Source organism: Ptychodera flava, chromosome 6 (assembly GCF_041260155.1).
Source record: "Ptychodera flava strain L36383 chromosome 6, AS_Pfla_20210202, whole genome shotgun sequence".
Classification (NCBI taxonomy): Eukaryota; Metazoa; Hemichordata; class Enteropneusta; family Ptychoderidae; genus Ptychodera; species Ptychodera flava.
The window spans coordinates 26,305,739-26,333,583 of NC_091933.1; the positions used below are offsets into that span (position 1 = coordinate 26,305,739).

Below are 27,845 nucleotides of genomic sequence, written 5' to 3' on the forward strand. Positions count from 1 at the left end.
GTATCGATATTAGAGTCCCCAAATCGCTGATAAATATCGGGTAAATTTCGGCAATTTCACAGACCGGGCGTGCAATGGCAGAAAGCAATTACAGTGAAATACGATCAAGCTACAGAACTTCATAAAACAAGGTGTTGTTTTAATCGATGTGTATCAGCGATTTTTACGACATAAACACACTGGGCTTGATGTGGTCTTGTTTAATCTTTAATCATTACATGCTCTCAGTTACATAACGCACAAGGGCCACTCCATGCATGTCTGATAGATAATCATAAACAAATCACCACACCTTGCAATGTCATGTATCTTTCTTTTTTATTCGTGATGAATAAGTGAGCGTGCATTCAGACACCTACATATAAAATTACCCGAATAGCTTCATTTATGATCCTTGACACTCACATATCAGCTGTGCGTAGACCCCAGTAATTGTGCCCTGGCGGGACCTTGTCCCACTCTTATTCAGTCAATCACACCAGTCGGCCACCCCTTAAAGCTAGTGGCACACTCCTCTAAGTACTTCCGTGGCGGTATACTTGACAACGTCACCTGGCGTACAAAAGCTGGTCGCCAAAGTTGCCTTACAGTAAGGGACCGAGATTAGGGTTCGCGTGACTGCTAGCTGAATTTGACAGTGGGCATTGCAGTCTGTTGTGCCGTCTTTAACCTGCTTTAACTTTCAAGTGTACAATATAACATACATCACTGATCGATCTTCTGACTGACGAGGTTTTAAACTGCTGCCTTATGAACAATGAGGCGACTTAACCGATCCAAATGCCTTTCGCAAACTTGAAAGTGCTCGTACTAAGAAAGACATGAGTAAAATGTCAGTTGAATCTGTGTGTTGGTTTTTGAGAAGAAGATTTTTAATGATTAAATTGCGATTTTCGCTATATCCAATACGGCGAACAAACCTTCTGACTGACCAAAACGCCTTTCGGAAATTAAAAAGAACTATCACTAGGTATTATGAGTGTACAATTTAGTTCAATCTGTGTATTGGTTCTGGAGGAGAATGTTTTTAAAGATTAAATTACGAGTTTTGCAAAACCATATACGGCAGCCAAACCATGTGACCGATCCAAACGCCTTTCGCAAACTTGAAATTGATCGCACTTTAGATGATATACATAAAATTTCAATTGAATCTGTGTGTTTGTTCTGGAGTAGACGATTTTTAAGAGTAAGTTACGATTTTTGCAAAATTCAATATGGCGGCAAAACCAGGTGACCTATCCAAATGCCTTTCACAAACTTGAAAGAGATAACACTATAGATGATGCATGTACAATTTCTGTCGATTCGGTATGTTTGTTCTACAGAAGAAGATTTTTAAAGATGAAATTACGATTTTCGCAAAATCCAATATGGCGGCCAAACCGAGTGACCGATCAAAACGCCTTTTGCAAACTTGAAAAAGATCACACTTTAGATGATATATGTAAAATTTTAGTTCAATCAGTGAATCGGTTCTGGAGAAGAAGATTTTTAAAGATTAAATAACGATTTTTTGCAAAATCCAATATGGCGGCCAAACCACGTGACCGATCAAAATGCTTTTTGCAAACTTGAAAGAGATCACTGTAAGGATGACATGAGTAAAATTTGAGCTCAATCGGTGTTTTGGTTCTGGAGAAGAAGATTTTTAAAGATTAAATGAGTATTTTAGAATATCCAATATGGCGGCCAAGGTCACGTGACCGCATGCGATTTTATTTGCAAATTCTAAAGACCTTAGGTCATGCTTGCTTTACAAAAAATTTCAAATCGACTAGACCCCTACGTCTTCTAAAGAAGCCAATTTTAGGTTTTTGGAAATTCAATATGGCCGCCAGGTCACGTGACCAATCAAAATTTTAAGGGTCAGGTGCACGAGTACTAATTGGCTCCTATTAGCCCTGCAAGTTTGAGAAGTTTTCGTTCAGCCGTTCGAGAGATCTAGGTGAGCAAAGAAACGGCAGAAGAAGAAGAAGAGGAAGTCAGTAGAACTTGAGCAATAACAATAGGGTCCCAGCCGGTCGGCTTGGGCCCCTAAAAGAGGAAGAAGAGGAAGTAGTAGAACTTGAGCAATAACAATAGGGTCCCAGCCGGTCGGCTTGGGCCCCTAAATACGTCGCAGCCAGAGAAACAGTTCACTATCGTTTAATGAGGATGCAAAAATTTGTCAAATTACTCAGAAAATAGCTTTTCACATATTTACATTAACATCCCAGCGTAACTTGTCACCGTGAAGATAAATAATTATATGTTAATCCAACCAGACGTTTAATTGCACACAAAAATACAGTATCAAAAATCAATATTTGTTGATACCTAATTTTAGCAGAGAATATTGTGTTTGTTCTATCTTATGCTTCAGGCAAGAGCTCTTCAGAAAAACAGACCATCGTCTTTGTGGAAAGCCTACGTGAGAGCGTACGGTCGGCAGATATTACTGGAGTGTCCATCAATGTGCTCGCAGATATATGTCTGATTGTGATTCCTTTGCCATCGGGGGCGTAATTAGCTACGCAACAAGAGAGTACTTTAGCGAAGAACAGCCAACTGAAAACGTAAGCAAAGCTTTCGGGAATGGTAAGGTTTGCGGGTTACAAAACCCTAGATGTTAGACTTGCAGAGAGGTAAGAAACTTCGTTTGATAGTATTGTTACTAGTTGAAGTGACAGTAGATTGACAAACTTACAGTAGTTTCCTCGTTGACAGGTTTGGTAAGTAGAGTGTACTTGATTCACCGAAAGTCACCCCTAACATTTTCGTTTAATTAATAGAGCAACATAGAAAGAAACAAAGCTCAATCATGTGTTGGCTTGCAATTGGTCGAGCCAGTATTTCTTATTGCTGCAGTAACCTATAGCAGTTACTATATCGTAATTGGTAAGACAAACATACCTTCAAGTTGACACTTGAAAAATGTAATTTATGATACACATCGTTTTATCTTCTTCGCAGCTGTGCTACGTAACAATAAACGAGTTCTTCAGCAACGGCTATGTTCTGGTGCTTGTCATCTGTGTGTCTATGCTTGCCAGGGCCATTCTGTTACGACTTTCACATATTATGTTCGATTGGTATGCTATACGTGTACAGTCAGCCCTTCAGGTAGGAGGAAGATTTAACAAGGACACTCTCTATGGAGCTGGCATAGAATATAGTCATTGAAAATTCCCGGAAGAAATTTGTTTATCTCTGTTCTCAACAATGTATTAATAAACAGCCACGTATTGATGTAAAAATCTTCTTTTGAAATAAAATGACTCGATGGTTGGTTGGTAATTTACATATGAATGAAAACTTCAAAAAGCCGGATATTCCAGTGTGCTTTTTACGAAAAAATACCTGTTCATATATTAGCTGTAAGTTTATATATTTCAGGCTTTTACTTACGAGAAATCATTACATCTGTCGACTTCAAGTCTATCGAGCGGTGACATGACTGTTGGGCAGATAACGAATCACATGTCGGTGGATGCGACTGCGATCTTTTGGTTCACAATGTACCAGCCATGGTTGTGGACGGGACCAATAATGGCAAGAAATATTCTTTATATAGATAAATATGTGTATCCATGTATGACAGTTACAAACATTCATTGTGGAGCAATCACTGGAAGTACCTGAACTGATCAAAGAGTGTGATTAACTCGTGACACTTACCCTTTTTTACAAATTTTATAAAATGCAATATTACTTTTCAATGCCGCAGTATACAAAATGGTTGTTTGAGATACATACAAAATTTACAATTTCAATTTCAAGTACACTTTTTGAATGTTAGTGAATTTAAATACTCCAAGCCATCTAATCAACGTCGCTTTACGATGATTTCTATGGTACATCTCGCATCAGTCTGATTAAAATCAGATGCAATTATTGCGATGTTTTCCAACTTTGTTTGTTCTGTGCTGGTTTTGTCTAGCTGACAGCCGCGGATAATCACAGCTAAAGGAGAAAATAAATTTAATAAGGAAGCCAAGGTGGTAACGTCGCCGTCACAACATAAAATTAATCAGATTGATCCCGCATGTACCAAACTGGCTCATTGGTAGAATAGGTTCAGTCGTGTAGAAACGGCAAAGCTGGCACATGCACTCTTGACGATATACTACCTTCAAGAGATCGTCGTCAGATTGAGAGAAAAAATCAGTATTATTTACATTGAATTGCTGATCAAAGTCTTTAATACAAGAGGGAATCCCAATCATGAGGACCATACTGATCTTGTTGTGCGATGCCAAGCATAGTGTTTAACCAGGTGTTTGTCCGATTACTGATTCATGTATGTAGGTTGTCGTCGTCATTACACTGTTATATTACGAAATGGGCGTGTCCGCTTTGATTGGTGCGGCCTTTATTCCCGTTTTTGGCGTAGTGCAATACAAGATTACCGATATTTTGGCAAGGCTTAAAAACCTCGTACTGGTAAGTAAATGCAGAATGAAAAGAAAGGAATAATAAGTGATTAATCAACAGTAGCGTGACAAGCGACCTAGCGGCCGATATAGCTCCGCTGTGTTTATGTAGAGAATAACTATTTTTGACACATGTTGATGAAGAAGGTGGAAATCTTTGATAGCTCGATGCAGTGGCCAGAGAAAAGTGGCTAAAATAGCTGCAAAAATACACAATTGAAGATTTCATCATACTTTGAATATATCACATCGGATCATCCCTAAGAACATGTCAACCAAAGCTATCTGATGAGTAGTTTTTTGAGAATAAAATTTTCTGACCAAAAATGGCAACAATTGCCCCCAAAAATAAAAATTGCAGATTTCATCATCATTTCAATAAATATCATTTAGTTAATCTATAGAAACCTGTATACCAAATTTCAAAGCTATCAGATGAGTAGTTTTGGAAATACATTTTTTTGACCAAAAATGGCAAAATTGCCCCAAATTATAAAATTGCAGATTTCATCATAATTTCAATAAATATCATTAAAGTGATCTGTAGGAACTTGTATACCAAATTGCAAAGCTATCAGATGAGTAGTTTTGGAAATACACATTTTTTGACCAAAAACGGAAAAAATTGCCCCAAAAGTGCAAAATTGCAGATTTCATCATAATTTCAATAAATATCATTTAGTTCATCTGTAGGAACCTGTATACCAAATTGCAAAGCTATCAAATGAGTAGTTTTGGAAATACACATTTTTTAACCAAAAACGGCAAAAATTGCCCCAAAAATACAAAATTACAGATTTCACAATAATTTCAATATATATTACTTAGCTCATCTGTAGAAACCTGTATACCAAATTTCAAAACTATCAGACCAGCACCTTTTGAGAAATACATTTTTTGACCAAAAATGGCAAAAATTGCCTTAAAAATGCAAATTTGCATATTTCTGCACAATTTGAACAAATCTGAAATAGATCATCCCTAAGGACATATGTACCAAATATCAAAGCTATCTGACTGGTAGTTTTGAAGAAGAAGATTTTTAAAGATTTTTTTACCAAAAATGACAAAAATTGCCTTAAAAATACAAATATGCAAATTTCACCAAGATTTGAACAAATCTAAATGAGGTCACCCTCAGTAAACTGCATAATAAATTTCAAAGAAATCGGACAAGCGGTTTCAGAGAAGACGATTTTTTTACCAAAAACAGCAAAAAATGCCCCAAAAATACAAATATGCAAATTTCACCACGATTTGAACAAACTCAAGTGAGGTCACCCCAAGTGAACTGCATATAAAATTTCAAAGCAATTGGACTTGCGGTTTCAGAGGAGAAGGCAATTGTTGACGGACGACGACGACGACGACGAACGACGACGGACGACGACGGACGACGACGGACAACGACGGAAAATCAACCTATTTGATAAGCTCCGCGTCGCTGACAGCGGAGCTAATAATAAAGAATTCATACATATGAGGGCATACTCAATTTCCTTTTCGCCCATGGCAGTCTTTACATCAGCATTAATCATAGGAATTAGGGCTAATGAGTGAAAGCATATACGCAGATTAACTCTCTGGGCTGACTTAAGGTACTACTCGCGCCATGAAATTGAAAGATTTAAGCTTTTACTCCATCTTTCCGTAAGTTAACCGATTACTTTCAATATGAAGAATAAAATCAGGGGTTACGCAGCAAAATTTAGTGCTTGAGAAACAAACTACACATGTATCTACCGATACTTGAAATCCGTAATGGCTGCCATCCCTGTGTTAAGTAGGCATTACATTTTTCAATTCACACGAAAACAAGCCCCGTGAAAACTTTATTTACTTCTTGGGCTTCAAAATGAGCCCACATTAGTGGGACTCTCAAAAAATATTGTTAAATTTTGAGAGTCCGAATATCTGTCCCCAAGGCGCATTCCACTTTTAGACACACTGCCCCCTCGGGAACCAAGATATTCACAAAATCTTTAAATACAACGATCTTTTATGTTACTTTGAGTGTGGGGACACATTAACTTGCCGACAAAATTAACTTTCAACTGCTGAAATTGGAATGTAACTTTTTCCTTGCGATAGAGTAGTTAGAGCAGCTGACCATTTTGAATTTCGACATCAAAGAATTGGAGAGAATTTTTAAATATTTGACTGGTGACGCCTGAATAATATATATATATATATATATATATATATAATATATATATATATATATATATATATATATATATATATATATATATATATATATATATATAATATATATATGAAAGTGAATAGGCTAAATTTTCCATGTACTGACGTGCAAGTAAAGGTCCTGGATTTTTCTTTTCGGGGCTATGTGTAAATTCTAATGCGTATACAGTGACCAATACAAGCTGAATTAGAGAACTTATGATTGAGTTCATTTGAGCATCCGAGCACATGAACAGAAAGACAGCAGTTCGTTTTATCCGTCGAATGCGTCGATATGTATGCAATCCAGGCCATGATTATAATCCTCCACAATATGCTGAGGAGATCAACATATCAATGTGCTCTTCATATCACGTCAGAAAACTTCGGACAGACGGTTAAAGAAAATCAACGAGCTACTGCAGGGAATGAAGCTGCTAAAGTTGTGTGGTTGGGAAGAAGTGTTCTGCTCCTCTATTGAAGGAGTCAGGGAGCAACAAGTCAAGCTTATGATGAAATCGGGAGCTTATATGATTGTGAGCAGTAAGTATACAATTTATATTCTTGTACAAAATTGGTTTCTGTTTTGGACTTCTTGCGATTACAAGTCGGTCTCGACGATTCAAATGTTTAATTTGTTTTATCAAGTACTTTGTTGGTGATCGTTCCTTCGATTAGTTTGGTGATTCCTTAGTTCAAGTGGAGACTATTTGAATAGGCACATGGAGCATAAACCTTGCTTGGGAACAAGTTATGATTCAAAACGAGACTAATTTCAGGAAAACTTTTCAAATATTGTAGGTGACGTTCTTTCGAAAAGAGGCAGATGTTCATATATATAGTCTCCCTGACCGAAAATCACATTGTCCCATACCACTGAGTAATCAGGTTCACCTTCAGTAAGCGTTTTATCTATCACTCCGTTTCTGTTAATATTGACCGACTATAACATAAGAAGCAAAGCACGACCAAATTATTAAGAACGAAATTCTTCTTACAGTGTCTACGGCAAAGACGTTAACCGCTATGGTGACGCTAATCGTAAGTTCCGACATACTGATTACGTGAGAATTTTATGAACATTTTTTCGGTCTTGATTTGAGCTCAGTCTGGTTTGTCACGTAGTGAACTACTGGAAAAGAGAATACGTTTAATCTGTATCGTGATAGTCTTTAAAAACAAGTATAACAGGTTTTACAGCATGATAGTCTTATGGACGATGTTTCTAGCTCAACCCCTGATAAATATATTATGGATATTTTGTGGCCAAGAAATGTTAAGTTTGAAGTTTTACATGTTCCTTTACTTAACACTGTGTTAACGAAATAACCAGTTGCTTTTATTTGTTTCTCGCTTTCCGCTCATTTTCATATTTTTCATGTTCTTGTGTCGCTGTGCTTTTATCTCTTTGCTGATCTGCATCATGACTATATTCGTTGCGTCATTTGACTGTCTTCTCGATCTCTAAACCTCTCTTTCCCTGTGGCCTCTGCTAATCATGATAGTCGTTTGTTTCGTACTCGCTGTTAAACCCGCATCCGTTGACTCCCGAGTTAGCTTTTGTTGCGCTTGCATTCTTTGCTCAACTGGCGACACCAATCTTAGTGTTTGCGCGGAGTCTTCGCTTTACTGCCGAAGCCATACCTTCTATGAGGCGGATACAAACGTTCTGCGAAGCACATGAAATAGAAGAAGCTGTGAACGGACTTCCATCGATGACGAGAGGCTTTGAAGATGTCGACATCGATGAACAGATAGTCGAGGACTGTGATGATGCCGTTGATAGAAACCAGGGCACGGTATCGTTTTGTTTGTTTATTTGTCTGTTTATTATGTCATTCATTCATAAATCATGATATTACCTGAATACTTGTGTTGATCAATGCCCAAAGTCATGCAGACAATAACGTATATGCCTCAAGCCCTCGTTGTAGGGATTCAGTCAACAAATTTTCAAACCTAAAGGTTTTCCATTACATGACATTATTTCATTTCTGAAAACATCTTATTGGTAGATGCTTGATTCATCAGAGGTATCTGGAACATATGGCCACAATCGCAGTAAGAGAGACATTTTGACCTCGAAGACAGCTGGACAATCTGACTCAACTTCTTTACTCAAGAGAGAGCACCACAGTGCGTATGGTACCTTCGAACCCGGATCCTCGGTCATTGAAACAACACTCGAAGAAAGCGATGTCCCTGAAGATATTGCGTTGCAGGTAACTGTCTGCCAATTGGAATGCCGAGGCAACACACGGATGTAACGCATTGTATGCATTTGCAATTGATTTGTGCAATTCCGCTGTGTCATCCACATCATCATGTCGACGCAATATTTCCCCTGCTCGGAATTCACCAGTTCACCAATTCATTAAACATAGTAAAATCAACTATGATATGTACTGATTTCTGCGCAGCATTGCCACCATTTCTCACATACCCTTAGGTGCGCATTTCTGAGAACTAAAATGTTTAATATTGAATAGAATCATAGACCCTCGTTTTTCTGGAGGGTCTATGATAGAATACACATCACGCAAAACACCGCCTGCAATGTGCAGAGGCTCTTAAGGTTACATCTGATCGGCTGCAAATAAGCCAAAATGTGTAGACATAAGATCATACATACCGTACTCGTCCGAGTATAAGCCCCCGGTAGTTTTTAATGGAAGTGGCATGCCATGAAGACTATCAACTACCATTCTTCTAAGTGTTGTTATGTTTAAAAGCGAGGATTCTTCTCACTGCGCTATTGACAGATAACCGACGGAGCCTTCTCGTGGAATCCAGACGGCTCTAAAGATGTGTTGACCAACATCAACATCCAGATTCCCGTCGGTGAGTCTAATATGTTGTACAGTCAAAATAAAATTCGCCTGAAGGACAGATATTCTGACTCAAGAATTTTTACAATCCTTTCCCCTTTATGTTCCTTTTGTGGCCTCATTTGGAAGCTTGTGGAGTAAACGAACTTTTCACCACCACCTTGTTTTTGTGAAAATTGAAAAATTTAAATTATTCCTCAGATTAACAGATGGAAAACGACCGTTTTGAATCTGCATGATTAGTCAACTTTAGGGAATGTTGTTTCCATCAAAATTATCCTGGTGAACATAGAGTTGTATTCTTGATTTTGAAAGAGAATGACTTAAAGTTTGCTTGAAAAAAGTTTGAACACAAGTTTAAGTCTTACAGTTTCGAGGAGTGTGTGCCCTTAAGGAGGAGAATCGACGACACTGACATGTGATATTCTAAATTTGGGGCCGATTCGCTGTCATTTCTCATTATCATCATTAAACCAGGGTCTCTTGTAATGGTAGTTGGTCTGGTTGGAAGCGGCAAGTCCTCCTTACTGTCCGCCATTTTGGGAGAAATGACCACTACATCTGGTATGGTTCAGTTCAACAGGTGAGCACTGCGATTCGGACAGCTAGTCAGATTACTGCGATCAGATTCGTCAGTTCAAGGAAGCAATATTTAAGAATGGTTTATCACGAAGTGACTGAAGCAGTTTCTTCTAATTATATCGATCTTTCTGCAGTGTTACAGATAAACGAAGCCTGTGTTGGATATTTCCACAAACTATCAGCAAACTATAACTTACTTCTATGGATATCTTATAGGATAAGTGTAATTAACCTTCCTAAATGGAAAAGAGGCAGTTCAACAAAAATCAAAGTTTAATTTTATTTTGCAGAAAGAAAAACTCAGTTTCCTATGTTCCACAGAAACCATGGATACAAAATGCCACGTTAAGAGACAACATCCTATTTGGGGAAATGTTTGACCAGAAAAGGTAAATTTCTCATCTTCGATTTCACAAACTACTAAGAGCGAGTCTTGCAGTCAAGCTTTCGAGTCATAGGTCAGTTGAGTGTTACATAGTAAAGTTAGAATCAGACTTTCACGAAAGTCCCCCCCAAAACGTCAACACCCTCGTAGAAAAAGTCGATGAACACTATGCTGGGGTGTGGTATATGACAAAAGTTCATTGACAATTGTAGACCAAGCTTCAAAATATGACGGAGCTGCACAAAGTGCTATGTTGTGAAAACAATAATGAATACCTGGTCGTTTTTCCTGTATCAGATACTCCGCAGTCATCGCAGCATGCGCACTACAACCAGATATTGACATTCTACCAGCTGGAGATATGACTGAGATTGGCGAGAGAGGTATCAACCTCAGTGGAGGACAGAAACAACGAGTCAGCATGGCCCGAGCTATGTACAGGAAGACAGATACTCTACTCTTGGTAATTGATATACTATGATTTACTGTGATTGCCATGGAAACCCCATTCCAACCAGGGAAGGAAGTCTCAAGGAGTTATAATCCATTTGCTCGCTTCGACAGGTCAACTGAAGTTGCAGTTAATGATATTCGTCTTTGAAAAATGGCATAAATCAGAAAATTTTTCGGAAAAAACCAAATTGAAGATTCAGAACATTTTGTCGTTTCGACATTTTGAATTTTTGCGGCGATTGGTTGGGGAAGGAGTTGACCATTTCCCAACTGATGTGTACGATAAAATAAAGACCAACTGACAAAGTATTTCTAATTCTTGTTTTATCCTAGGACGATCCTCTTTCGGCTCTGGATGTTCACGTTGGTTCACATCTCGTTGAACACGGGATTATGGATATGCTTGTAAGAGAAGGTAGAACGGTGATCCTGGTTACACACCAACTGCAATATTTACACTTGGCAAACAAGGTAATGTTATGTTGTAACACTTGTCGGACAATTGAAATTGACTTTACAGATGGGCTCTACGTTGGTTTAAGAAAACTGGGCGAGTTGGTCCTTCATTGTAGATTTGTGGGCTCTGTTAGAGAGAATATTGATGCATAGTTCTACGTGCAATTGATTTTGAAAATTGCGTTTAGTTGGCATGAAAAATCCTCAGCACAGTAATGAATCACACTCCTGAATTTACTCATCTAAAAATACAAGCATAGCAGGTGTTGACAAAACCGTCACGAGAAATACAATTCATTTTGTAAAACTACAATTCCTTTCTTTTACACCAATAGCCGTGTCATGTTCAATTTTATTCAAAACGAAAACTTATGAACTGTATTTCTAAGATATTCTTTGTAAAAATACTCTGTAAAATTTACTGAGTTCGGTTCACTTTAATTCTAGAAAACTTGACTGCTGCGGAGTGTCTAAATCAATGATAACACCATTGCACTTCTGTTGTACCACTGTGTACTCCCTCTCAAATGACTATTACTATCAGTGCTATGCAAGACACGATTTCGCATTTTTAGAAAAAACCACTCTCTGTTTCATTTCAGGTAGTTCTGATGGATAACGGGAAGGTTGTTAAAGAGGGTAATCTTAAAGAAATACGGCTACATGACCCGGATTTGTTCGCAGCTTGGCAAGAAACATTGCGCGTACTTTCGGAGTCTGAGAGGGACAGCGAATCAGAGGATGAACGCGTTCTCAGTGCAGAAGATGAGAGGCTTGAACTTCGACAACGTGTCTCCAGCAAAGAAACTAAACAAGAACTGTCTGAAAATGGTAACACGTCAATACCGGTCAAAACATACCTTTTGATTTTTTTATTCACAAATACTTCACAAATTTTGAATGAAAAACTTGACTGCTATTCATGTGATTTTCTGATTTTGATTTCCAATTATCATTAGGGCTAGCCCTTCTTGTCTCCGAAATTGCTATTACAGTATACCGGGAGTTCCATGCATGCCATGTTTTCTGTCCCAGATTCAGAGTGATAGGGTGACTTTAAACCAGATTAGACTCGTAAATAATCAAAAGTAAGCAAAACAAGACATTCACATATGAAGTAAGAAACTGGGATTTCATTCTTGTCTATCGTGCTTCTGAACTCTGTTCCTACCATCTATATGTCACCATTTTCTTTCAGGTTCCGCTGGTGCACTGATCGACAAAGAGGAGAGGTTGACAGGTTCAGTGTCGTGGAGGGTTTACAGGACATATGCCAAGGCTGTGAAATATCCACTCGTAGTCCTCATTTTCGCACTTCTTGTTACCCAGGTTTCGTTTTATGCCGCTTCGAATTTCTGGCTCTCGAACTGGTCAGGAGCAGGTGTTGACATTGGAAATAAAACCCAGGTATGAGAGTGAGGTAGAAATGTGTAGCATGCCTCAGTGATATAATCAGAAATACCAGTAAATATTAAGGCAGTAAATGAGAAAGCGAACAAAAACCCGAGCTCAACATACGTTCACGGAAGATTGTGGCATAACTGATAAATCACAGGTAGAGGCGATAAGCAGATATGCCATTCATTTCGAGATGGGTAATGTTTTTTTTTAATTCTGCGGAATGAAAAGTTATTACGAAAATATTGAACCCCACTGCTTTTCAAGTATTGACCAAATTAAGAGGGAAAATGTGGGGGACGTATGCATGATCTTCCCTAAATGAACCAAATATGCTACGTCATAGAACTCTGGAAAACTTTCATATTCTCATCGTAACCAATCCTTCTCAAGATGCAATAGTGCGTCCCTTACTAGAAATATTTTTATTGACTTCTACCTCTTTGCAAATTTTAATGAAGACGCAGCGATCAGCTCTTTGAAAAGAGCGAGTAAGTCTTTCTACACAAGTAGTCTTGAGCAATTTTCGATTGTTGTAATTGAATTCAACAAGCCAATTACACGATTTTAACTCACGGTGAGGGTATTACAACCATCGTCATCCAAATACGTGAACATCAGTGAAATCGACATTTGTCAATGCTCTGCACTCTTACACTGTGTAATGAATAAAGAGGGTTAACGTTACACTTTCCGTGAACTCTGGGGCTGATAACAAACCTCGTATGTATACGATATGTAGTATTTGATATGGATACACTGTACATACATTGTGCAATCTGTTGTGAGACCAAGGGATTGCCCACTGTAGTTACATGCAGACCTCCTGAACGCAATGTTGTAAAAAAGTTTAAGAACATCGATTTCATTGTTGTTCTCATCAGTCTATTCGCGCTATTTGGATGCTAAACATTGTGAAATGAATGTAGTAAACACAGTCCCATGCTAATAGGTTAAGAACAAAAAAACTACTTAAAACCATGTTTTGGGGCAAAATTGCGATTTGCATCGCGGTGCAAAGATTGTGCATATTCAGGCACCATTAGGTCCTAAAACATTATACCAACGCATTTAGAGGATTCAGACTGAGCAGCAAACAGTCGTCTTCAATGTTTTACCCCTGCTGACTGTAGCAGGCCCCCCATGCTTCCACCAGTCACTTCTAGGCCTAAACCTTGTTTAATAATTCTCCTTGAAAGAAACAATGTACGGTTATCTCTGACCGTACTAAAATATTTATAAAATTTGTATTTCATAAAAAATACTTCAAAATCATCGAGTTTTATGCTCCTTTATCAAAATGTTTCAAATTTACGATTTCCAAATATAAATCAGTGGACTACACTCTTTTACAGGTCGAACTCGACGAAGAGTCACGATACTATCGTATCGGCTACACTGCCTTAACTCTATCTTTCGCTGGCTTTGTTGTCGCTCTATACGCTGCCGAGATCATGTTTTCCATATTGGCTGCAAAACGTATCCATCTTGCTCTGTTACGCAACATAATCCACGCACCGATGAGGTTCTTCGATACGACTCCAGTAGGTCGAATCTTGAACCGCTTCTCCTATGACACAGAGGTCATTGATCAGGTAAGTGTGCTGTTCGCCATGCAACGTCACGATTTCGAAGTTTTCGAACGATCTCTCGAAGTAAATACTTCTTAACTACTTCGACTTCCTCGATGCAACTGTCGCTTCTCAGAAAAATGCTCCACAACATACAGACATAAACTTATAGGCATAATCAGAATCTATGGTTTATATTTTAAGGGAAAATTTAAATACCTGGCTTTTAGCCTGCTACGAACAAACATTTCATCTGTTTGCGTAGGGTTTGAAATCAAGAGTTTTTTACATAATTTACCTCATGTGCATTTACTTGCCAAGTGTACAGCCGAGTGTGTTTCTCATAAATTCGTCAATGTAGCTTGTGGCCAGAACAACTGTACTTACCTAGCGCGTACAAGTGAAATTCTACACCAAGGAACCACCAACACGTTACAAAGAATCCCAATATCATCAAATATCGCCGGAAACTTGTCCTTACCATTTAAACAAAGACAAGTCTATACGACCACTTAGAGTTTTTTACAAAATGAGGAGGCGTTTTGCCAATAATTCAGTGTGATAGCAGGCTTACATGTCGGATGCCAAATACATCGTGACAGTCCTGTTCGAGATGCAGTTTATAAAAGTGCCATTCAAAACAACTCGATGCCTCTTCAAAAAAAAATTTTCAGTTTTCGCAAATATTTGTATTTCAGAAATTGTGGTTCGCTATCATGAATGTTCTCGATGTTGCAGCGTCATCTTTGGCCGGTTTGGTTGTCAACGCCATCATCACACCTGTGTTCATAGTGGCAGTGGCGCCCCTGTCTGTAGTATACTTTCTTATCCAAAGATACTACCTTGCTACGTCCAGGTGAGTGTGTAGGAAGTCCCTGCAGTCAGTTTGTCCAAAAAGAACTGCTTTTAAACTGTTATGTCAAATGTGGTATATGAACACAGATTAGGATATGAATTTCTTTAGCATATTTCATCAAAAGACTCAACAACGTATGATGATGATGATGATGATGATGATGATGATGATGATGATGGTGGTGGTGGTGGTGGTGGTGGGGTGGTGGTGGTGATAATTGATTAATCTCGATAACTTCGTAGGTTTCGAAAAGCTTTTCATGAATATCATTCTATATGGCTTTCTTTCCTGCTGGGAGTGTACTTATGTTTGTATTCAGGGTGACTTTGCTTGTAAGACCCGCAATTTTCTGTTTGTTCGTAATATTGTGAGTATTTTTATTAGAGAACTTCAGCGTTTGGATAATATCACCAGATCGCCATCTTCGCCCACTTCACGGAGACGTTAGGGGGACTTCCGATCATCAGAGCTTATAGGTATGTTGATGTCTTGTCGAGGAGGCTAGGTCCGGTTGATAACGTGACTTATGTATTATAGGGAAAGTAATGAAACGTTCCGCCATCGTTTGAATTTAGGGACTGGACATAAATTACAGAGGGGGTGGGCCAGTGTTTTCGAAACACCGCTGCATCAAAAACAGTGACCCTTCAAAAGTTCATGCACAAAAATTAGTGACCCTCCCCCTTATCCGTGCATGAAAATAAATGACCCTCCCCTGTTACTCAATACCCCCAACAAACCTGCAATATGTTCAAGACCTCCTTCTGACTTGCTATACTTTTGAAGTCCCCTCCCAAAAGGAAGGCAAAATGTGGCCGATATACCTTTGTCCAAAAAATATCAAATCATATGTGTGTGATAATTCATGTAAATGTACTTTGCTTGAAGTGGCAGGTAAAAAGTGCATGCGTGTACAAAAAATGTAATTTTTAGATTTCATCCATAATGTTGATTCACTATACATGGCAGTCGACTATAAGAAAACTATGAACGTGTATTTTCCAATATAAAACTAGCAATATCTGTTCATCTATAGATGTTTAATAACTGATATAAATATACTTGATTAGCATGGGTTGTTTACAAAGTGCTCATGTGAACAAGATATTTGATTTTGGAATTTCGCTCAAAATGTTGATCCACTATACATGGGAGTCTATGACAAAACTGTAAAAAAATTTTTTCACAATTAAAAATATGCACTATTTGTGCATATATGGACCCTGAATAATTGATATAATTGTACTTGATTAGAAGAGGGTGGTAACACGTGCATCTGTGTACAAGAAATTTGATTTTGGAATTTCACCGAAATGTAAATTCACTATGCATGGCAGCCTATGATGAAACTATGAATAATAATAATAATAATAAAGAATATTTATAATGCGCCTAATCTCAAAAGGGAGCTCTAGGCGCAGAACAAAATACACTTATTTCTGAAAAAATATGTCTTGAGGGCATGGCGGAATGAAATATTTGAATCCATATGGCGTAGGTTGACAGGCAGACTGTTCCAAGTTTTCGGTCCTGAGAGGGAAAATGACCTTTCACCAAAGGATTTTGTGGCAACACACGGCATTCTAAAAAGACGTGTGTCAGATGAAGAACGTAGGTGTCTTGAGGGAGTATACATTTGAAAAAAGGTCAGAGAGATATTGTGGTCCGGTCCCTGAAACCAAGTCGAAAAAAACTGTAGAAAGTTTGTACTGTGTACGACTAGCTATGGGCAACCAGTGCAGTGATTTCAAAAGTGGTTGTATGTTATGTGATTTTTTGGCTTTATAGACAAGTCTAGCAGATGCATTTGAACACGTTGCAATTTGTCAATGAGGTGTTTTGGGCAGCCAGAAAGAAGGCTGTTGCAGTAGTCTAAACGAGTAGGACAAAAGCAATAACAAGAGTCTGAGTGGCTTGAACAGTGAGCAGGTTGACGAATAGAACTGATCTGCCTCAGCTGAACATAGGCAGCTCTGCATACATTATGTACGTGCTCTGACATGGTTAAATGGCTATCTAAAGTGACACCAAGATTTTTCACAGATGCCGAAAATTTAATAACTGCATCACCAACTAACATTGAGTCGGGAAGGGACAATCTGCCTTGCAGTCTGGGTGATATGACAAGCATGGCTTCAGTTTTACTGTCGTTTAACTGGAGTTTGTTGTACCTTATCCATGTTTTGACATCATCAATGCAATCTCGTATGGAATCTATGGCGGAGTGGATCTCATCAATCTTGGTCGCTTTGTAGAGTTGATTGTCATCTGCAAATGCATGGTGACTCACAGAATGTGACTTAACGATATTAAAAAGGGGTTCTGTGTACAATACAAACAAAATGGGTCCTAAAACAGAGCCCTGTGGGACACCAAAGCGAAGAGGTGACACATGTGTGTCTTACGGCCATCAATTGAAACAAACTGTGATCTATGGGACAGATAGGATTTGAACCAGGAGAGCGCACAATCAGTGATTCCAAAAGAGTGTTCAAGTCGATGAAGGAGAATTTCATGATCTAAAGTGTCGAACGCAGCAGAGAGGTCTAACAAAGTCAAAATGCTAATTTCACCCCTGTCTAGTGCAGTGAGGAGATCGTTAACAATTCTAAGGAGGGCCGTTTCTGTGCTATGATGTGGTCTATAGGCTGACTGAAGTGGATTCAACAATTTGTTTGAAATAAGATGGTCATTTAACTGCATAAGAATAATTCGTTCTATGATTTTCGAGAGGAAGGGCAAATTTGAGACGGGTGGATAATTCTTTAATCATCTGGGTCAAGAGATGGTTTCTAAAGCAAGGGCTTTACAAGAGCAGTTTTATAGATGTCTGGAAAAATACCTGAAGTGACAGAATTGTTAATGACTTTGTTGATGGTGGGTAATAAGATGTCTAAATATTCAACTAAGAGACTGGTGGGCATAACATCAAGGTCACAACTTTATATCCGCATATTTATATCCGCATTTTCCGCATAAATATATCCTTTTTAATTCAAAACTTGGTAAATCTGTGCATTATGTACACCTAATTATTAGTATTAATGTTCATGACTAGATTAGAGTGGTTTCAAGTCAATGGTTGTGCAAGAAATTTGATTTTGGAATTTTACTGAAATGTTGATTCACTATGCATGGCAGCCTATGATGAAACTATGAATATTTTTTTCCAATACAAAACTAGATAAATCTGTGCATTTATGTACACTATGTACACTGAAATGTCGATTCACTATGCATGGCAGCCTATGATGAAACTATAATTATTTTTTCAATTCAAAACTAGTAAATCTGTGCATTTATGTACACCTAATTATTAGTATCAATGTTCATGATTAGACTAGAGTGGTTTCAAGTCAATGGTTGTGCAAGAAATTTGATTTTGGAATTTCACTGAAGTGTTGAGTCACTATGCATGGCAGCCTATGATGATATTTTTTTAATTCAAAACTGGTTAAATCTATGCATTTATGTACACCTAATTATTAGTATTAATGTTCATGACTAGATTAGAGTGGTTTCTAGTCAATGGTTGTGCAAGAAATTTGATTTTGGAATTTCACTGAAATGTCGATTCACTATGCATGGCAGCCTATGATGAAACTATGACTATTTTTTTTCCAATACAAAACTAGGTAAATCTGTACATTTATGTACACCTAATTATTAGTATTAATGTTAACGATTAGACTAGAGTGGTAGTAAGTCCATGGTTGTGCAAGAAATTTGATTTTGGAATTTCACCAAAATGTTGATTCACTATACATTGTAGATTATGAGGAAACTACAAAAACTCATAGGTTATCTGATCCTAAATTGTTATTCAAAAGTTGTTCGACCTGAAGATTCCAGTTGTTATTGATGACATTTTGCACTATTCTGAATAGTTTGTATTCTGTCAATGTCCTCAAAAAATAAAAAATGTACATACAGCGACATGAACATTTGACACCGACCTATACCCAATGTATTGTCAATGGGAGAATGATATCAAATAAGTGATCTCCCAAATTGTTATTGAAAGCGTCATTATAGGGGACAGTTTTTATGCACAATAGAGGAGTTGGATAAGTAGAAATCATGACAACTTAAATCAATGTGGCTGCTTGGATCATCAATACATTGTTTATTATACCCTTAAACTTGCCCCCGCAGGCCTCGCTGAAAATGGAAATGACAGAAAATGAAAGTGCCAGGAACTATTTTTTCGTTTTTCAGTATTCCATATTCTTCAATACGTGCACATGCAATTTCAGCTTTGATGCATAAAAAGGTGACCCTCCCCATAGGCTTGCACAAAATTTTATGACCCTTCAAAAATGCTTGCGCAAAAAATGGCGACCCACCCCAAAAAACACCGGCCCACCCCGCACCCCCACCCCGTAATCTGTGTCCAGTTCCTTATAGAAGGCCACAGAATGGACAAAACCTAGCATGAATGAGATTGGACGAACAGGAATCCTCTTGTTTATTTATAGCATAAAATCGCTCGGCACCAAATGAACCACATATTTGTTCTTTACCAGACCTCTTTGCTCTATGGTGGACAAGTTATTGTTTTGGTACCCGGAAAACAAAATGCAGCAGCTGGTCTAGACTTCATACGCAACGCATTTACTGGCAACAAGTAACTGCTCTGTTGAAAAGAGCAGTAATTTTTTAACGCTGGCACGGCTAGTCTCGATGGACGCACTAAAAATTGAGAAATATCACCTACATCTTTTTAGCCCTATCGCAGGTTTCCATCGAGACAAGTAAGATACGCTATCGTCTTTTTATGCTTTTATCAAAATTCTCACTTGACGCCTTTTGACAACTGTATATTGGTATCATTCAGAGACGAGCAGCGATTTCGGAAACGGATACTACAAACTATCGACAGCAATGCTATAGCACGACTCTATTTCTTTGGTTCTTTCCACTGGTCGGCTATTCGTCTGGTAAGTGACAGAAGCAGCTCTTTCGTCCTTGACGAATTCAGTGCTTGGTAAGCCTACAAAAGATCCACCCTTATTGGAGAATCGTCGACGACACGAACTTTTCACTGTAAAAGAGTTTTAAAAGTTTTAAACTTTTAGATTTCATGCCGACAGGCTCTCTGCATGCGACAACCAACTGGACTTTGACTTCAATATTCCGATATGAGCGAAAAATTGTCAGTGTTTCGTATTTTAGATATCCTAACAACAATTTCAGCTCTTTTTGGCCTTAAATTGTAAGTGGCTTATAGAAGTAGTCACTTTTCGAACATTTTCACATATTTTTCTTCACATGCGCTTATAAACACATGCGATTCTGAAAATAGTCCCGACTGGATAACTTTCAAGAATTACCATCAACCTTTGAACCATTTGTCGTTCGACAAAGCAGTTTATGACCATCGGAAAAATATGTCATTTTGATTTAAAAAAAACAGATAATAATTGAGACCAGTAGAAATACGCACGAAACGGAAATTCAAGTAGGAAGGACTAGCTTGCTCGCGGCATATAAAAACTTACTGGAGATTAAAGTGACATCCTTTCCCCGCAAAATGTGTCGCTATGTAACAGAGTCATAACTCCTTATCCTGCGGCATCAAAAGGCTTATAGCTATTTTGAATACATCGTATAATAGTCGCGCCAGCGGCTTACTGACTACGCATGCGCTTATTCATAATATACTATGCGAGTAACCGGAAGTGTACCCTTCTTTCGTGGGCGCCGCCATGTTTTTTTTTGAGTACTCGTAAATAAACAAATACGAAACAAATTATTATTATATAACATGCCATTTATAAAATATACCTCTTTTATTAGCCAGTAAATGTTATTATGCACCTTGTCGCTGATACAGAATATCGTTAATATAGATAAAGGGAGAAAACAGTCGCGCATATGAACGGTGGCATACGCAAAGAATGCTGGGATTGAATTTAGAAAAGCGCCCCCAGTGTCAATAATTAAATTCAAAAATGCCAGTTTTTAGACGGAACGCCATAGTTTTCAGCTTGCAAGTGGAAGTTGGGCAGTGCGGTTACCATTGCAATGATAATGATTGCATGATACGTCCCTTGTTTAACTCAATAGGCTGTTATCAATGTAAACTTGCCAATTTTTGTCCAAAATTTTTACACGTTACAGAAAATCTATAGGCCTACCTGCACTGCTGCAGGGTTTGACGTCCGCGCGTGTACGTACGTTAACTGCTTTCATCAGAGGGAAACTGGGCATAGTTGTCATATATACGTATATGAAGTAACAATTAATTACATTTTATCATGAATCAATACAAATAACATTGCCAATCTTAACCCTGGCGCGACACCAAGGGCTGAGCCCTATATAATATTAAGAGTGTATCAACATCGCTAAGTCTACTATTTTTTGTTGGCAGGATCTTCTCTCATCTGTGGTGATTTTAATTTCTGGATTAGGATCATTAATCAGCTGTGTACAGGGACTGATTCAACCAAGCTGGGTTGGATTGGCACTCAACTATGCGTTGGTGGTAAGAACATCCTGGACGTTTACTTTATTTGCATGATTTCATGGCCCAGCAGCTCGACAATAATCTTATTTGAACAAGCCAACCTAATGAATTCTTGTAAACTTTTCAACATGCATTGGATGATCATCATCCAACTGTATTAACGTCAACTGTATCCAGGGTATTGTATATTATATTCAGCTTTGCAAATACCAGTGAGAATTTTGTAGTGGCATCCCCAAGATTCTTACTGACAATTTATCCGATTGTCGAGTATATGGCCCCATATTTCCAACATCTACAGTTTCCCAGTCATTGCCAAAACTTTAAAAAGCAGCAATAATGTACCCTCCTAGCCCAAGGTGGACCCAAACAACGTTGCACTCAATAATTTACTCTGCTTCGCCCCTCGTACATAATGTTGTGAAAAGTTTCCTCTCGTCAACCATGGTCTGGGAAAGGGGTACAGTTCTGGTATTATTTAAAGTTTTGGCATCGCCCAGGAAATTGTAGATGTGGAAAATGTTTTAATGAATTGCCTTATACCACTCATTCCGTTCTTGTCAATACTTACACTAGATGTGTGCAGAATTGAACTGGATGTTGAGAATGTTCGCGGAATGTGAAACGAGTATGAATTCATTGGAAAGGGTGGAACACTATACAAATATCCAACCAGAGGAATACAGAGGTAGTGTTTGTTTTTTCTTTTCATGTAGAAAGGACATTAACAATATTCAAGAGAAACACAAAGTTCATTTGACTTGTTGTTAAAATACACAGTCCGTTCTGCCAGTGGCCTGTAAGCTCAATGTAAACAAAATGTGTTAAATATTGCAGGCAGATTTATTATATTAGAGTTGTTCCAATTGAAAAAATGAAAGCACTACAAATGGAGCTAATGTCGAGGCAATGTCTACCTGTCTGTCTGTCTCTCTGAATCTGCATATATGATATTTCAAGAATCACTCATTAGATCGAGAAATTTGGCACACAGGTGTTATTTGCATAATTTTATAATCGGCGTGGCTTGCATGCTTCATGGGCATTTGTATAATTAATGAGTTAAGCAAATTAGACGGTAATGGCCACAACTGACTGGAGTTTGGTTAGAATGGATGGTTAGCATTATCATAGGTTATTTGCATAATAAGTGAGTTCAGTCGTACCACGATAATTCAACAATGGCTGCATAAAATGTGGTGAAACATAACACAGCCATATCTTATGAACTTGCTCACATATGTTAATAATGGTCGAGTGGAATGTTTATGACAATGACACTGCTCATTTGCATATTTAATGAACTTTTCTAATTGGGGATATATCTCTGGATTGACTTGACCGAAGTTGACGAAACATGCCATGTACATTGAAGATACTATGTTATAACATAATGCTAGAATTTTCACAATGCAAATTACTTCTTTACTTATTTTATAGACTTGTCTTATCATTGTAGCTATCTCTGGATTTACTAGGGCTAAGTTGACAAAACGTGCTGTGGACATTACAGATACTATGATATAACATAAGTGGATGTCATTTAGCATTTCAAGTTAGCAAACTTTCTTATTTCACATTAGCAACTGGATTCACAAGACCAAATTTAACGAAACTTGCTATGGACATTGCGGTTACCTGAATTTAATGTTAATGAAAGTCATATAGCATTTTACATCGGCAGATACTAATTTGCATATTAACGAAATTTGCTAATTCGGGATATATCTCCAGATTGACTAGACCTATTAAAGTAGGAAAAACTTGCTCTGTACCCTAAAGATACTATGGTATAGCATTAGTGAAAGACATTTTCGCATCAGCAACTTACCAATTTACATATTATACTAACACTTTTAATTTGGCACATTTAACTGGAAGGACTAGATCGAATTTAATGAAACGTACATACTGATGAAACTATGATATAGTAGAGATAAACGATATTTTGCTGTTTTCCGTCAGCTAATTGGTGATTTGCATATCTATTAAACTCTTACTGATGGAGGTCATAAAACTGAAAGGAAATAACCTTAATCCTCGTATTGCAAAAATAATTACCCACTAATTACAAAGTACATTGATTTTACAATGATATAATAGAAGTGAAAAAGATCTAACATCTTTTGTGTTACCCATTCAGTAATTTACATATTTGCTAAAGTGTCCAAATTATTGATACTTTATAATTGGAAGGACTTGACGAAATAAACGAAAGTGCTGTGAAAATTACTGATACAGATATACATTAGTTCTGAAAGGCATTTTAGATTCTCACATCGTCTAATTGGTAATTTGCATATTAATGAGCTATCAACATTTGCATATTAAACTTGAAGGACTTAACGGGAAATAAACTTGCTATATAATGAGGTGATACCATGATATCACAACTGAAAAAAAACAACATTTCAGCTTATTACTAATTTTCATACATATGTTATTTTCAAATCAATCTATACTTACTGAATTCTGCTCGTGACGTTGATCATACAAATTTTAATGAAGTGGTATACTCGCAGCAATAATGTCAGAGAAAAATGCCAACATACTGACTATTGCAACATAAAATGAAACACGCGAGCATTTTCAGTTCATATCTGGTTTTTGTATTGTTGTTTGTTTATCAACTATCTTTCCTTAGTGTACCCTAAGTGTTTTAAACACTCCCTTTTTTATTAGACCACGGTTCATATATGTGTGACACGCACTATAATTAATTGAATTCGAATCCAGAGGACAAGGAGGGTGAAGTGACGCAACATATATTGGGTATCACACATGTGCTTTTAAATACGGAGTAGACCAGGATACTGACGCTGTTACGTAGAAAACAAATGTTGAATAATCATAAGGAGGCGCAGTTGGTTGGGCTTTAAATGTGCTTCATTTGCTATGAAAGAGACGTTGAATCACAAAATACATTACTGGTATGTAGGCGTCAATATATAATTTTACACAGTTTTTTTTCATTCAACAAACTATATGTGACTTTTCTTCATGAACTTTGTTTTGAACTGTAAAAGGGACATACACTCCGTCACCTGGCTGGCCAGACAAGGGAAATATCCGATTTGAGGACGTCTCCGTCAGATATGCAGCTTATCAAGAACCCGTTTTAACAGATGTCAATGTTAATTTCAGAGCCGGCGAAAAGGTAAAATTGTCTAGAAAATCTTCGAATTTTAAGTAGTTGTTGTACGGACTAAAGTGACGCATATATACAGATCGGTCACATTTCATATCGATACAATACACAAAGTGACAAAACACACCAAGAAGAATTTCAAAGGATGCTTCTTGGGGCATGACGCAGGCTTTTTAAGGGAAAGACTCAACTATCTCCCTCACAACCAAAGCCTAATAATGACGAACAAGCAATGTGTCAAGTAATATAGAGAACACAATTAACAGCAAAGGACTAGGTGGCTAAATGAAGTTTGTTAGAAGGAACTTGCATGACTATATCAGTAAGTTTTTAAACCATTTCCTTTGTGTCTTAAAATCTGTACAACAAAGTGCTTACCTCTTGAATATCATTTCAAGAACCGTCAGCTATAACTTTTGAGATTTTTTTCACATTTGGATCGTCTTTCCCAAAGTCCCGACAATCAATACATTAGAACATAACATTGATGTCGTTCCATAAAGAAGAGTAAAGAGTGGTGAATTTCACCCCTACGTGCATCGCTCAAATTTGCCCGAGGGACAGAACAAGATCGGCATCTTAATGCCTCAAAACGGTCGAATTACAACTGATTTTAACAAAATCATCAGCAAAAACAACTTTGCTTGTATTACATGACGCAGCTACTAAAATTATGAAAATATTAGTTCTTTAGCACGTCGAGTATACTGAGATATCTCAAAAACGATTATCTTCAAACTACAGCCTGCAATACATATGTATAGGTTATCATTGTTAAAGTGCTGAAAAAATCATTTCTTAAACATCAGAAACCCCGATCTTCCAATGCATGCATCGTGTAAGGAAAGTGACCGATGGGATAAATACAGAGCTTGTCGTTATGCTTGAGAGATGAGAGGTATGGTTCTTCTTCATGGTACCACAAGAAGTCATATACACATTGTCCGTGTAATAATTTGGAATTTTAGTAGTTCTCCTCGACTTGCACTTGACAGTGGATTTGATGACTCTGTATTTTTTCAGATTGGAATCTGTGGCAGGACGGGTAGTGGAAAGTCATCATTGACCCTGGCGCTGTTCAGGATCATCGACACTTTCAAAGGTAACGAACAATATGGACCTTATGTTTCTGATTTTGCGAAGGAAAACCAACGGAAAACAGAACAACCAAATGAAAAACGAAAGAATGCTGTTTGATTTATGTTCGTTTCGTTGTATGTTGCCATCCTTTTCAGGACGCATTGTAATTGATGAGATTGACATCAGCCGCGTGCCTTTGTTGACACTTCGTGAGAGACTCGTCATCATACCGCAAGACCCAGTGCTCTTCGCCGGAACGATCAGGTAAATTAAAAATCAAAACAGCTTTTAATAGTAACTGATGGTAATATGTTAGAGCAGTTACAAAACGAATGGAAATGACTGTAAATATACGATTGTTTCTTTTGTCAGAGACCTTACCCAATTATTTGAAGCTAACGTATGTCACTGCTTATTTCTTTCGAAGGTTTAACTTGACCCCGAGCACAAGAAAACCGACGATGAAATATGGGAAGCTTTAGAAGTAGCTCAGTTGAAAGGGATTGTTGCCGAACTTGACAATCGACTAGGTGAGCTCGGCATTTCTAATTAACCCTGAATGATTACCCTATCATTGAGATATTAACGTTATCAATAGTGGTAAAACACAGTCCTTACAGTAAGACCAAACATTTGTGTGAATCACCGCTATTTATCCGCTGCTTCCTATCGTCGGGAAGGAAACAGAGAATTATGTTGTTGTAATTATGACAAAGTGGATAACTTTAAGGGAGATTGTCTTACCTAACGAATGATTCTTCCAGTTAGTTATGGCAAGTTCCTGTTCGTTATTTATTGTGACTAAGGGAGCGTTCAGTTTTTACGGCCTGGGGGGCGGCAAAATCTTGTCGCCGGTGTTCAAAAAATATAGACCCCCCCTGCATTTTTTTTGAAAAAATGATGACCCCCCCCCCCTTTGTCAGACGAAAAAAATTGATGGACCCCCCCCCCCCCCCTGAAAAATAACCAAAACCCATATGTCAAATTTACCCACATGGTTTGGATTTGAACTCCGGTACGCGGCGCACTTTATTCGATGCCAGTGCACAAACTTCTCAGCCACATCCATTGAAACGTCTGTTAATTAGGACGACTGTAAGGCAATTTTTAACTTCATTTCCATAGACAACTCATGTCCATGGACATTGTATAAAGTAAACTTTATCGGAGTGGTTCGCCAAAGGCAGCCCTCCGGTTAAGAGGGTCATGGGCCATTATGTAAAGTCAACTTTATTCTAGTGGGCCACCAAAGGTGGCACGCCGGTAAAGAGGGTCGATCATGGCTATTGCATAAAGTAGACTTTACTGGACAGGGCCGCTGAAGGCGCGCGGCCATTACCATTATTCAGTGCGTGATCCCAGGGGTCCCTCAAAATTGTTTCTAATACAAGCCACGGCTTCAGTTGGAATTTTACGGTAAGATTGCCGTGGGGTATTACATAAAGTCAATTTATTGAAGTGGGCTGCCGGAGGTGGCCCGCCGGTAAAGAGGGTCAATCATGGCCATTGCATGAAGTAAACCTAATTGGAGTGGGCCGCCAAAGGCGTCTGCCCGTTAAGAGGGTCATGGGTAATACATAATGTATATTTATTGTAGTGGGCCGCCAAAGGCGGCCCGCCGGTAAAGAGGGTCAATCATGGCCATTGCATGAAGTAAACCTAATTGGAGTGGGCCGCCAAAGGCATCTGCCCGTTAAGAGGGTCATGGGTAATACATAATGTATATTTATTGTAGTGGGCCGCCGAAGGCGGCCCGCCGGTAAAGAGGGTCGATCATGGCCATGGCATAAAGTGAACTTTATTGTTGGTATTATGTTTTGAAAATGTGGTGACCCCCCCCTTTCCTACCAGTGAAAAAGCGATGACCCCCCCCTTTGCGGATTCCAAAATTATGATGACCCCCCTGGATTTTGCCGCCCCCCCCCCGGCCGTAAAAACTGAACGGTACCTAATAGTTAATGCTGTCTTATTCCATGATGCAGCTCACTACTGGAAAGTATTAAACGTGTCGTAGAGG

The 27,845-nt window shown here is 38.2% G+C and overlaps 3 protein-coding genes across 4 annotated transcripts in view; all 3 read left to right on the forward strand.

Moving 5' to 3' along the window:
• The window catches only part of LOC139134307 (ATP-binding cassette sub-family C member 8-like), a 48,648-nt gene extending 40,256 nt beyond the window's left edge, over positions 1 to 8,392 (forward strand). Inside the window, exons 3-8 of the mRNA XM_070701196.1 lie at positions 2,366 to 2,558; positions 2,956 to 3,105; positions 3,379 to 3,534; positions 4,291 to 4,425; positions 6,980 to 7,142; positions 7,600 to 8,392. Coding sequence (XP_070557297.1) covers positions 2,472 to 2,558; positions 2,956 to 3,105; positions 3,379 to 3,534; positions 4,291 to 4,425; positions 6,980 to 7,142; positions 7,600 to 7,667 — 759 coding nt within the window. The 5' untranslated portion in view covers positions 2,366 to 2,471 and the 3' untranslated portion in view covers positions 7,668 to 8,392. The remainder of the gene's footprint in view (positions 1 to 2,365; positions 2,559 to 2,955; positions 3,106 to 3,378; positions 3,535 to 4,290; positions 4,426 to 6,979; positions 7,143 to 7,599) is intronic.
• Positions 8,393 to 8,578: 186 nt separating this feature from the next.
• LOC139134411 (ATP-binding cassette sub-family C member 9-like) lies at positions 8,579 to 15,353 on the forward strand. The gene is made up of 10 exons (XM_070701272.1): positions 8,579 to 8,821; positions 9,362 to 9,440; positions 9,905 to 10,010; positions 10,300 to 10,398; positions 10,692 to 10,857; positions 11,181 to 11,318; positions 11,906 to 12,134; positions 12,502 to 12,710; positions 14,057 to 14,296; positions 15,237 to 15,353. The coding sequence occupies exons 1-10, from the start codon at positions 8,615 to 8,617 to the stop codon at positions 15,351 to 15,353; spliced, it is 1,590 nt and encodes a 529-aa protein (XP_070557373.1). The 5' UTR covers positions 8,579 to 8,614.
• LOC139134308 (ATP-binding cassette sub-family C member 8-like) lies at positions 12,507 to 26,103 on the forward strand. 2 transcript variants are annotated; one of them, XM_070701197.1, is made up of 10 exons: positions 12,507 to 12,710; positions 14,057 to 14,296; positions 14,971 to 15,128; positions 15,513 to 15,604; positions 19,966 to 20,068; positions 21,505 to 21,618; positions 22,177 to 22,288; positions 24,627 to 24,757; positions 25,772 to 25,850; positions 25,984 to 26,103. In XM_070701197.1, exons 7-10 carry the CDS (start codon positions 22,177 to 22,179, stop codon positions 26,094 to 26,096), a joined length of 435 nt encoding a protein of 144 aa, XP_070557298.1. In that variant the 5' UTR covers positions 12,507 to 12,710; positions 14,057 to 14,296; positions 14,971 to 15,128; positions 15,513 to 15,604; positions 19,966 to 20,068; positions 21,505 to 21,618; the 3' UTR covers positions 26,097 to 26,103. The 2 variants fall into 2 exon arrangements, with proteins under 2 accessions (XP_070557298.1, XP_070557299.1); XM_070701198.1 differs by lacking the exons at positions 12,507 to 12,710; positions 14,057 to 14,296; positions 14,971 to 15,128; ... (1 more) ...; positions 19,966 to 20,068; positions 21,505 to 21,618 and having other exon boundaries at positions 22,072 to 22,288.
• The last annotated feature ends 1,742 nt before the right edge of the window (positions 26,104 to 27,845 follow it).

Excerpts from the sequence above, each read along its gene's own strand:
- LOC139134411 (XM_070701272.1), top strand. The coding sequence starts at position 8,615 with ATGCTTGATTCATCAGAGGTATCTGGAACATATGGCCACAATCGCAGT. Across the intron at positions 10,011-10,299 it reads GGTATGGTTCAGTTCAACAG|AAAGAAAAACTCAGTTTCCT; the intron begins GTGAGCACTGCG and ends TTTATTTTGCAG. Across the intron at positions 11,319-11,905 it reads ATTTACACTTGGCAAACAAG|GTAGTTCTGATGGATAACGG; the intron begins GTAATGTTATGT and ends GTTTCATTTCAG.
- LOC139134308 (XM_070701197.1), top strand. The coding sequence starts at position 22,177 with ATGTGTGCAGAATTGAACTGGATGTTGAGAATGTTCGCGGAATGTGAA. Across the intron at positions 22,289-24,626 it reads CCAACCAGAGGAATACAGAG|GGACATACACTCCGTCACCT; the intron begins GTAGTGTTTGTT and ends GAACTGTAAAAG. Across the intron at positions 25,851-25,983 it reads GATCATCGACACTTTCAAAG|GACGCATTGTAATTGATGAG; the intron begins GTAACGAACAAT and ends CATCCTTTTCAG.